Genomic DNA, 12013 nt, shown 5'->3' with positions numbered 1-12013 from the left:
TTAGGACATTTTTTTTTCCTCTGATTTTACCATTTAAAATCTGTGATTACCAAAATTATAATATGCTGTACCAAAAAATACTTAGAAAACAAATGCTTTGGTCCCCATATACATTTTGTGTAAATAACAATGCCTTTTCACTATTTCTTTTCCTATAATTCTATGATTCCAAAGGGGATATGTTCACTTATACATAACAAAAAGATTGTGTGTATGTTTAGGAATATAGCTAGTTTATTTTCTTCCGATCTCTTCCATTTTTGGAATCCCACATGATTACAATGTTAAAGTATACCAAGAAGAATACGAAGTTTATACAGGACACAAAACACACAAGTACTGGAAACAAGTCTGGTAATTTCTGAGGAGGGTTCAATGTGACGCTCAAAATCGTCAGAAGGACCATGGTGATGACTGAAGAAAGAAACTGTAAGGCAAGAGAAATAATATTATTACTGAATAGTATAGAAGGCCATGCTGGTGTGCTGGCTGCTTTTCTGGTAAACTGGGAGAAAGGGAACCTCAACTGAGAAAAATGCCTCCATCAGCCTGGCCTGTGGGCAAGTCTGTGATGCATTTTCTTGATTAATGACTGATGTGGGAGGTTGTGGCACACTAGCGGGTGGTGTCACTCCAGGCAGGTGATCCCGGGTGTGTAAGAAAGCAGGATGCCAAGTCATGAGGAGCAAGCCAGTAAACAGCACTTCTCCATGGCCTCCGCCTCGGTACCTTCCCCCAGGTTCCTGCCCTGAGTTCGTTCCCTCAGTGTACTGTAACGCAGACACATGTAAGCCAAGCCCTTTCCTCCCTGAGTTGTTTTTATCTGGTCTTTATCACTGCAATAGAAAGCAGACAGCTGGTAACGCCAGTGTGTAGCTGTTACAGTAGCGGAACTGCAGGTGAAAGCTGAAGAGTTGTACAATCCATCCTGTAAGTGGAGCTCAGCTTCAGCTTTCAGCTTTGACAGACTGTTAAAAACCTCCATACGTACGCCACATGCCAAGCAAATTAAAACTTTAAGGATAAGCCTTACCTATAAATACCTGTTGTTAAAGCTCTCCAGAGGCTTCTCATATGAAACTAAGCTTTCAGCCTTTGTCTTTTTGTTTTATAGTGTTTGCAGGAAATGGGAGGGGAATACACTAACGCCGTGTGTGTGTGTGTGTGTGTGTGTGTGTGTGTGTGTGTGTGTGTGTGTGTGTGTGATGTGTATGCGTAAGTCAGAGGGTAATTTGCTACAGTTAGTGTTCTCATTCCACCATACAGGTTCTTGGAGGTTAAACTCAAATTGTCAGGTTTTATGACAAGTGTCTTTATCTGCTGAGCCATCTTACTGGTCCCAGAACCTGTCTTTTTAAATATGTAGTAGATAATGTTTATGCACATACATGTGTACCTGTACGGGCACATACAGGTTGCCAAGTAACTAATTGCATGGATTTATAAGCATAATTTTAGAAGTTACTTAATTAGTCTTACTTAAAATTGATTTTAGGGGAGGCATATTTATTTACACTATTAGACATGCACATGAGGGCCCAAGGTTGGCATCAGCTGTCATCTGTCACTCTCGTATCTCTTGCAGAACTTCAAACTCAACCAGTTCACACTAGTCTGGTGAGCCAACTTCCTCCAGGGATTCCCTATTTCCACCCCTCACCAGGCTCACCCAGCATTCACAAGTTCTGAGGATCTGGTCTTCAACCTTCTCCTCAGCCCAATACCCAAGTCATCAAGTCACCATCCTATAGGACATGTGTATCTCACAAGGTATTAGGAAGAAGCTGGTAGCAGCAATAAATACAGGATATATCCTTCATGCTCTTGTCCATCATGGCCTCACGCTAAATGAATCTGACTCCAGCCTGCTTGGATTTAGTTTAGAATAGAAAGTTCAGTACTAGTATAATAGGAGCATTGAGGCTACGGACTGTTACTGTCCCAAGTGCCACACAACACTAAAACTTCATCTTCCAACAAGTATGGCTTTGTCCTTGTTTTACCTATGCAGCGTGCTGCCTAATTCTTTACTCCCAAATATTTGAGTTGCCAAGTAACTAATTGCATGTATTTATAAGCATAATTTTAGAAGTTACTTAATTAGTCTTACTTAAAATTGATTTTAGGGGAGGCATATTTATTTACACTATTAGACAACATTCCAAAAGCCGATTTCCCTTCAACAACCATCGAATAGATAATGAAATTTTGGCACACAAACACTACGAAATACTATTTATCTGTTGAAAGAAGGAAAGAAAGAAAAGAAAGAAGGAAAAGAAAGAAAGAAAATAAGTTTGCAGGTAAATGGAAAGAAGTTTAAAAAAAAATACCATAAACTCAGACCCTAAAAAACTAAATGTCACAAGTTCTCTCTCATATGAGACTCCTGGCTCCAAACTTCAGATGTGACTTATAGTCTAGAGGAACTGCAAAAGCCAGGAAAATAAAGGGGGATAAGGCCAGGTTGGGGCTGTGGGGGGCAACAGAGGATGGCAGAGGAAGGTGGGAAAATGCAGGGGGTGGGGCTCTATTTAGAGAAGAGGAAGGGAGATAAGTACACAAGGAAAGAGGAAGGTGAAATAACAGGGTACATGAAAGTCTTAAGGAATCACACTGTTAACAACCAAAGACAAAAACAACTTATTATACATAGTATAAGTGAAAATTTCCTATCTGGGCTGGTAAGGCTACCCCCAAGAGCCAAAGACCATCTAACAAAAACCGCAACATTAGGTTTGAGAAGCCCTCTTTTGAATCAGTGAGGGGTTGTGCAAGAGACCTCCCCCTCAAAAAAATTACATGTTACAGCTGTTAACCCGTGATTGCCCCTCAGAGGCGGAAGGCAAGTCCTCATTGCTGAAGACACCATGTTCTTCAGGCACAGTGCCCAAAGGCCCCTGAGCCTTTGAAAGTCTCCTCTGTGAAGACTATTTTCACCATTCAGAAGGTGCCATGCAAGCCTCCAAAGGGGGGAGGAAACCAACATTCCTACCCAGCTATGACACTTACAAACTGAACAAAAACCAGCATGGCACTATGCCTTAAGGGTGCAGTCGTGGCACACATACCCTGGTGGTAAACAATCGCTCTAGTTGGACTGTCTCAACAGGAGAGCTACTATGCCTGGTACTGGAAACCCAGCCAGCTACTCAGGGCTAGTGAAGTCATGGGTCTTGGACAAGAACCTACAACTACTACTCTACTAAACCAGCATGGTCCCTAACTACGTTCCAAATATTTATCCTTAAACCCACAGGTAAAGGAAGTCCTCATCCCTCATCAAGAAAACGTGTCTTTGAAGCAAAAAGAAGTTGTTACAGAAAACCACAACTAATCATAAGCTTAGTTGTAGAGCCCAGTCCTAATGGATAAATCTATAAAAACAACTCCCATACTTAAGGCTCAAGGATCATTGCAAAAGCGGATGCAAAGAGCCAAAGGATCAGAAGTTTGCTGGTGAGACTATGTTTCCTAGGAATGTCAGAAGCTACACCCATAGTCTCACCAACATCACAACCTAAACATGAGCTATACAAGGGCCACTATGGTTGGAAAAGTCCAAAAGGTCAACCCTACAGGCAGAAAGAACGACAGACAACTGAGGAACACTGAGAATGGGAGAAGCATTCTTGCCCAGGGAAGATCACACCTGGTTGTCCAATACCAAACGGCCTTGAAAACAGGCGAGTAGGTTGTGTTTGCGTGTTTAGTAATATCCACGTATACATGTATGTGAATGTAACAACTCATGAAAAAATGAGGCCATGAATTTGAAAAACAACAAGGAGGGCATACAGCAGGGTTTGGAGAAAGAAGAGGTAAAGAGGAAATTATAAAATTATTTTTAAAAATAAAAGTTTTAAAGGTAGCTTTAAAAAACTAGTCAAAGTGACTCAGTTGGTTGTATAGTTATCAAAAATTCAAAGAAGTCGTGAGTGGTGGTGCATGCCGTTAATCCCAGCACTCAGGAGGCAGAGGCAAGTAGATCTCTGTGAGTTTGAGGCCAGCCTGGTCTACAAAGTGAGTCTAGGACAGCCAAGGCTACACAGAGAAACCCTGTCTCAAAAAAAAAAAAAAAGAAGAAGAAGAAGAAGAAAGAAAAAAAAAGGAAAAGAAAAAATATTCAGTAGATGTCTAACAGTTACTACACAGAGCACTGAAATATAGAAGCAACTCCTCGAAGTGTACATTTTGAGGAGAATACTGTTTTGAGGACCACTTTCTTGTATATTTCCAAATTATTACTTTGGCAAAAAAAAAAATCCATCATTAGAGTCACACAACTCAGTTTCAATGTAAAGAATTTCAAAACAACAAGGACATTAAAGCAGTTGCTGTCTCTTGTCCTCTCTCCTCCTACAATACCCCTGAAGATGGTTTGTCTGGAGAAAAAAGTTACTGAACAGAAAATAGAACCAATGCTTAGATATGACATAAATATGCCTTCATTCATGAACCTATGCAACTATTATATAATATTCTTTTATTTTTAAATTATTTCTCGTAAACTTTAGTCTGCAGAATTCTCTGCGTCAGACTATGTATGGGCACACTTTACCACTGCTCACTGGATGTAATGAAGATGATACATTCTGACTGGAAACTAGAATTTGAGTATTTACAACTAAAGCTAAAGAGCTTTGGCAAAAACTGAACAAAGAATAGCAAATATTGAAGTCAAAACCTACTTAGGAAAATTCTGAGTGGGTGTGAGATAGGTCTCTGGCCGCCATTGGTGCCAATCACTGGCTCTGATACAGCTCTGCTGTGGGAGCCCGCACAGCTGTTCCAGCGCCATCACCTACACAGCAGCACCCTGACTGGGAACAGCTAGCCCTGTTTGCAGCCCGAGAAGACTCTGGCTTGGTGTGAGATGCCGCAGTACAGAGGGCTCAGCAGACGGCTGCCACGAGCGGTCATGGATCACCTTCCTGTCCTGCTCTGAGTTTCCTCCAGGACATCAGTACTCAGCTGAAAAAAGTCAGGATCTAGCAAAGTCATCTGATGGCTTTCTGGCAAGCACGATTTACTCTAAGGCTGAAAAAAAACATCATAGGAGGACATGTCTCTTAAACCTATGCAACTGCAAGGGCATCTCCTTTGTGGACACCAACCAAGGCAAGACCAGTGCTGTCTGGGGAGGCGCTGCCTCCAAAAGATTCAAAAAAGTCTTTGGGAAGGAGCTGGCTGCCGGAGCCCTGGGTTCCCCTTTCCTGAAGCCATGGTTTTGGCCGAAGCTCAGAACCTCTATCCACCACACTCCATGCCACAGAGGCACTGAAGAACAATGCCCTGACTAGGAGCAGCTGTATCACTAGAGTAATAATTGCATCCCTTCACCTAGTCCCAGTGGAATATAAACTCTAAGCTAATCAGGCAAAAGCACCTGAAAACTTTTTCCATGATCAATAGAATCATTCACTGAACACCTTCGATGAGCTAATGCTATGGTAAAGCACAGTGACAGAAGATGTGGTTCTCTGGCCTTGAAGAGTTAGAGGCACATTAAAATCACAAGGTCTTATTTAATTAAATGTCAAAATCGGTAGTAAAAGTATACACTTCTGGTAACCGTTCCACTTCTGCGCTCTCTAGTCCAGGAGCTACTAGCACATGAACTGCCATGCATCAGAAATGTGCCTCGTGTGGCTGAGGAACCACAATTTAATTTCATTAAGTTTCTGTCTCCACGTGTGACTAGTAGACGCTATACTGACTAGTTTAGCTCACGTGAGCTCCCTTAAGACGTAGATTAACCAGGCCATACTCACTGTGTCCCTAGCACAACAGATACGCATAGCTGGGTAAGGAAATGGAAAAAGCAAGCAAAGCAGCAGTGACTTTCTCCCGAAGGAGGCAGAACACACATGCAGAGTGGAAAGTAGTGTTTCGTGCATACCAGATGGACAGTGGGCAGAGTAGGTAGGACCCAGGCTCAGAAGAGTTAGGTTAAGGATTCTCTCAAGGAGGGTAGAAGGGTGTGAAGTTTTCTGAAATGAGGTCACAATTTTTTTTTATTTTAAAACATAATTTTAAATATTTGAAAATATTTTGGGGCTGGAGAGATGGCTCAAAGGTTAAGAGCACTGACTGCTCTTCCAGAGGTCCTGAGTTCAATTCCCAGCAGCCACATGGTGGCTCACAACCATCTATAATGAGATCTGGCGCCCTCTGCTGGCCTTTAGGTGTACATTCATAAAAAGAAAATATTCAAAGTAGTTGAAATACCATGACTTTGAACTAGTTAACCAAGAATGTTTTGGGGCTGGAGAGATAGTTCAGTGGTTAAGAGCACATCCTGCTTTTGCAGGGGATGAGAGTTTGACTGCCAACACCAATGCCAGGCAGCTCACAAGCTCCTCTACCTCCCGCTCCAGGGGAGCCAGTGTCCTCCTCTGCCCTCTGCAGGCACAGCACTCACATGTACAAAGCCACACACACACACACACACACACACACACACACACACGTACATATCATTTTTAATCCTGTTTAAAAAAAAAAGCAAGCATGCTGAGATTTCTCCAACTTTAGGAAAAAATGCTTCTTGCAGCGCTTGCTCTATTTTTGTACTAATAATTACAGCACCGCTTCAGAAAGTGCCTGTAGCATAAGACTGTGTCAGTTCTTCCAGCACTAGTGAATCCGTATCACCTGGCTAACAGCTATGGTCATCTGTCCACAGCCTCCACTAGGCCTTATCCGAGGCTCTAAAGATAGTCTCGTTCCCTTGCGCATCCTCACAGCCATGGCATTTACAGGAGAGGAAAACTAAACCTGACTGGCAGATATTTTCTCTCCCATGTCCACATCCCTGAACGTGTCCTCTGCAATGGCAATATGTATTCTTAACTGTTGAGACATGTCTCCCACCCAGTCAAAAATACACATTTTAAATAATGTGCAAAGGACTTGTGCAACTCAAAAATAAAACACACAACTGAACTTAAAATGGGCAAAAGTAGCTGACGCTTATTGTCATCATTGAGAGGTTGCCCTGGAATGTGCAAATTTGAGTACCAGCTGATGGGACAAAGAAGAAGAACAACGATTTAAGTAATTTCCCCCCAAAAGAGATATACAGATGATCAGTAAGGAAATGAAAATATAGCCAACATCTTTCATTAGAAAACTGCCGAATGCCTCTAGGTGAGAGAAGTATCGGAGAATGGGGAAACAGAAGGATCCAGAGAGTTCTAGAAACCTACAAGAAGAATATCATGACGGGAGGATCTGGACCCACGGGGGTCTACTGCACCAACCAAGGACAGACAATACGTGCAGTAAACATTGAACTCCTATTCAAATCTAGCCAATGGACAGGACATTCTCCACAGTTGTGTGGAGAGTGGGGACTGACTCTGACATGAACTCTGGTGCCCCATATTTGACCACTTCCCCTTGGTGGGGAGGCCTGGTGGCACTCAGGTATCAGGATGAGACTTGGTAAGCTGTGACCATATGGTGGGGGAGGAGATCCTCTTCTGTCATAGACCTAGGGGCGGGGAATAGGGTGAAAGAGGGAGGAATGGGAGGATACAAGTGAGGGGATAACAATTGAGAAGTAATCTGAATAAATTAATTAAATTAAAAAAAATTTTTTTAACTGCAAAATGCTACCAGGACGTGGTGACGCACGCCTTTAATCCCAGCACTTGGGAAGCAAAGATAGGCAGATTGCTGTGAGTTCGAGGCCAGCCTGGTCTACAAAGCAAGTCCAGGACAGCCAAGGCTATACAGAGAAACCCTGTCTCAAAAAAAAAAAGGAAAACTGCAAAATGAAATTTAATGACACTGCATAGCTAGTAGGATAAAAAGAGAGCAACAGTGCTGTCAAGGACATAGAAACCAGACCCTTTCTCAGACATTCATGGCAATGCAGAAAACAGGCAATTTCTGAAATACCAGGCACTGAACTACCATGAAGTCCAGCAAGCTACTCCAAGCCATACTTTCCAGGAAATGAAAGCAGGAGATTCAGTGTTTTGTACACAGATATTCCTAACAGTATTATTCACAATGCCAAAACCAACCTAATGCCCAATAAGTGATGGGGAAAACTGTAAAATATTAATGCTATATGATTTGGCAAGAAAAAGAAATCTAAGTAGTGATATATATAGTACAGCATGAATGACTGCCAAAGAAACCAGTCAGGAAGACCAGATTTTATGGCACCATGTCATGGACTCAACTGTGTCCCACCAGCTAGATAAGTCACCAGGTACAGGTGCTCTGTCTAACCTGACAACGCCACTTCTACCCTGAATCCCACATGGTGAAAGGACTGAACTGACTCCTACAAGTGGCTGTCTGAACTCAACACATGTGCCATGGTACAAGCACACATATATACACACAAGCACACATGCATGCACACATGCACGCACTCACACCAATACGTTCAAAACAAAGAATTCACACACTGAAGCCTGAACATGTCAATGTGACTTTATTTGGACACTGGCCTTTAGAAAGGCAATTATGACTATAAACCAAGTAATATATCTCTTCATACTAAAGGGAGATATCAGACAAGGTAGAGGCTGTGCGAGGACAAGCAAAACAGAGCTATGGCAGAAACAGCAGACTCACAAGAAACCAACTGTGATGATGGTTGGTGCCTCCAGCCCCAGAACTGGGAGCAAGGATTCCAGTGTTGCTTAAGCATCCAGTCAGTCTCTGTTAAAGCAGCCTGAGTAGACTATGACATTCCCAAAATACACAACATCCAGAATAGGCAAGTTTGGAGACAGAAAGCAGACCAGTGGCTGTCCAAGGCTGGGGTTAGCAATGATGGTGTAGTGGGAAATAATTGCTCCTGGGTGGGGAAATTCTTTAAGGAGGGCGATAGTTATACACATCTGTGTACTTAACCCACTAAAATGCATGCCTTACATGGGTGGATTATAGAACGCTGTCTCAAAAGCTGTAAAAGGCATTTCAGGCTAGATGTCTGCAATCCTAACACTTGACAGGCTAAGATGGGAAGAGCAAAGTTCAAATCCGGCATGTGCTATACACAGTGGGTTCCAGGCTAGCCTGGCCTACATGATGAGTGTGACCCAGTCTCAACAACAAAAAGTCAGTAATTTGAAAAGAATAGTGATACACTTCTTAAAAATTGAACAGGTCAGTAAGATGGCTCAGGAGGCAGATAAATCGTAGAACCACATGGTGGATGGAAACAACCAACCCCCAAAGCTACCCACTGGCCTGAGGGCACACATACACAAAGTGAATGTTAAAAGCGAAGCTGCCTGACTTACCAAATACTGTATAATTCTGGGAAGAAATGTAAATCCTGGAAGGCGCCTCCTCACAGCAACAGCAAAGGACTTCAGCTGCAGCTGTTCTTCAGAGGTGTGTTCAAATATTGGGAAGAAAGTGGCACAAGCTACTAAGAATGCCATCGTTGTCACAACTGAGGGCATTAGGAGTCCATCCTTTAATAAAAGAGGCAGCATGCTGTAAAGAAAAAAATTTTAAAGCAAAAACCATCAATAAATGCTTTGTGATTTTTTTTTCAACGACTCCGCAAGAACCGTACTGGAAATACTGTATGGAAATTTGTTTGACTCACCTAAATGTTGACACTAGTAAAAACCAAGTTGACATGAAAGGAACTTCATGTAAAACTAAGCAAACTGGCCTAAAATGACAAGAAAAGGCATTTTAATGATACAAAATATATAGTTTTACCTCTAGCCTGTAAAAATATAGATATACTCTACATGTCTGATTTTTCAATGATAGTTTAAAAGACTGAGCAGCTCTCCAAGTGACTTCTCAGAAAGTGTCAGCCTCTCAACACTGCCGCCTAGGTCGTCAGCGAGCACTCCTTTGTGTGCCACACGAGGGGAAGACCAGAGCAAGAACCGCTGGCCCCTCCTCCTGCTTTCAAACACAAAGTGCATCTCACGGCAGTTGCTTTCAAACTTCTTCCATGTGACAACTTAGGTTATGGCAAACAGGACTGCCCCATCAGTGAAGAAAGAACGACAGAGTGAATTACATGACAACAGGCTAAAAATGTAAAACGCAAAGACAGATGAAACTGTTAGAGGCAACATGGGAAGGGCAAGAACACAGGAACTAGAAACGTGGTGCTGAAAACGGGGCCGCCGCCTAGCTGGTGTCTACGGTCATCTACCACAGCCTGCCTGATGCTTTCTGCATTTGACTGTATCCATGCTGTGGGCAACAGGCTAGTTAGGAGCCCCAAGTCCTCCTGGTCAGTCCTAGTCCCACCGCTGACACTTACTGTGTGACTCAGGCTGTGACTAACTCCACTGGTCTCTCCAAGTGTCGCCTAGTATTTGCTTTTAGCAATACCAAATAAGCTTGCTAAGAATGACAGCTGTTGAATTACTGTTGCCATTACTATCAGTCTCTCTCCCCTTATGTTTAAAAAGATTCCAAAAGGCTTGAGCATTGCCCCCTCAGTGAATGAGAAATGTCCTCCATAAGCTCAGATGTTTGAATACTTGCCCCTACTTGGTTGTGCATTTTGAGTAGTTTAGGAGGTGTGTGTAGCCTTGCTGGTGGAAGTAAGTCATTGAGATGAGCACTGAAGTTGAAATGTGTCATTCAAGTTTGCTCTCTCTGCTTCAGAATTATTAAGCTGTGAGCTTCCGGCTTGTTGCTCTAGCACCGTGCCTGCCTTCTGCCATGCTTCCCCACCATGATGGTGAGAGATGCTCATGCCCCTGGGACCATAAGCCCAATAACCCCTCCCTTCCATAGGTTGCCTTGTTCACAGTGTTTTATTACAGCAGCAGAAAGGGAGCTAATGCATGCCCCTTTGTAAAGGAATGTTTTGCCTCCATATCAACCGGCATATACGATTTAAGGTTGGCATTGAAAACCACCGTTTCCTATTAAGAAATCACACCAGAGGGTGCCAGGACAAAGAAAGAAAGTACTTAATAAATAAGGTTTTCTGAATCTTCTTTCCCATTTACTCTTTCATTACCAAATCAAGCACCAATAAAACTGTACTATACATAGGCACAGCCCTAACAATAATAAAGACTGACACCACTGAACCATTAACCTAAGATATATCTAAGTAACACGGCCCCAATGTCCTCAGGGCCTCGCTCTCTCTCCCCCACTTCATGTGTAGAAACCATGTCTGGCTTCCATTCCCTCAGAATAAAAGCAAAAGTTTCTAGTAGCCCTTAAAAGGTCTTACATGACCTGGACTACTGTTCCATTTTAAGTGGTAAGTCCTAATCCACGCGTGGGCGTCAGGAGCTAACATGAACACCCATCGGCAAGGAGGACCGTGTGCAGCAGCTGCGTGCCAAGGTGCCTTCCCCAAAGCCAGCATGGCGCTGTCAGCCCAGAGCTCCACCTAAGAAAAGCAGCACCACTTCCCTCATCTCGCTGGTCATTCTGCATCAGTTTCCTCCAGGAGAGCACTGAGAGCACCAGCTGGAGCATGGCAGAAGGCAGCAGGCAGTGGGACTGACCTGGAGGATTCAAGTGTCCATGAATTCCAGGCTTATACTATTTTTATATTAGGATAACAGAGCCCCAGTAGTCACCCAGTTTTTTCTCTGAAGAATGGAAAACTTTAATGTTCTTAGATAAAGCAGTCTCTTTAAGGACTGCCAAGAGGGACTGAAGCCTTCATCTACAGGTTGTGATGTAGGGAGCAGGGGACAAAAACAAAGCCCAGCATATAAAAGACATTAATGGAGGTACCTGGAGAGAGAGTCTGGCTATCACTAGATGTGGGAATGAATGGAATAAAAAGGCAAAGGGAAGAAACAGCAAAGCCACGTTGGGAGATTTATTTAACTAGTACAGACAAAATATAAAAAATGGGAAGACATGAGAATATGTCAATAATAATTGTATCAACTTTTGAGTTAAAATGTATTTTATAAAGTAAAATAAAGTATTATCTTTCTGAGAATGACTAAAATAATTATATGTAAAATATTTTTGTGACCTTATATTGCATGTAAATTAACATTTTTATAAACTTTCTTATATAATA

At 42.6% G+C, this 12013-nt stretch overlaps 1 protein-coding gene across 1 annotated transcript in view; it reads right to left on the bottom strand.

The window, feature by feature from the left end:
• Positions 1-216: 216 nt before the first annotated feature.
• ALG6 (ALG6 alpha-1,3-glucosyltransferase) overlaps positions 217-12013 on the bottom strand; it is a 41302-nt gene continuing 29505 nt past the window's right edge. Inside the window, exons 13-15 of the mRNA XM_084784529.1 lie at positions 9587-9655; positions 9273-9471; positions 217-427 (exon numbers count right to left, since the gene is read on the bottom strand). Of these exons, the coding sequence (XP_084640655.1) occupies positions 230-427; positions 9273-9471; positions 9587-9655 (466 nt within the window). The 3' untranslated portion in view covers positions 217-229. The remainder of the gene's footprint in view (positions 428-9272; positions 9472-9586; positions 9656-12013) is intronic.

This window comes from Acomys minous (assembly GCF_964271855.1).
Source record: "Acomys minous genome assembly, chromosome: 6".
Classification (NCBI taxonomy): Eukaryota; Metazoa; Chordata; class Mammalia; order Rodentia; family Muridae; genus Acomys; species Acomys minous.
The sequence above is the reverse complement of the archived record's forward strand: the minus strand, read 5'-3'. Positions and strand labels throughout refer to the sequence as shown.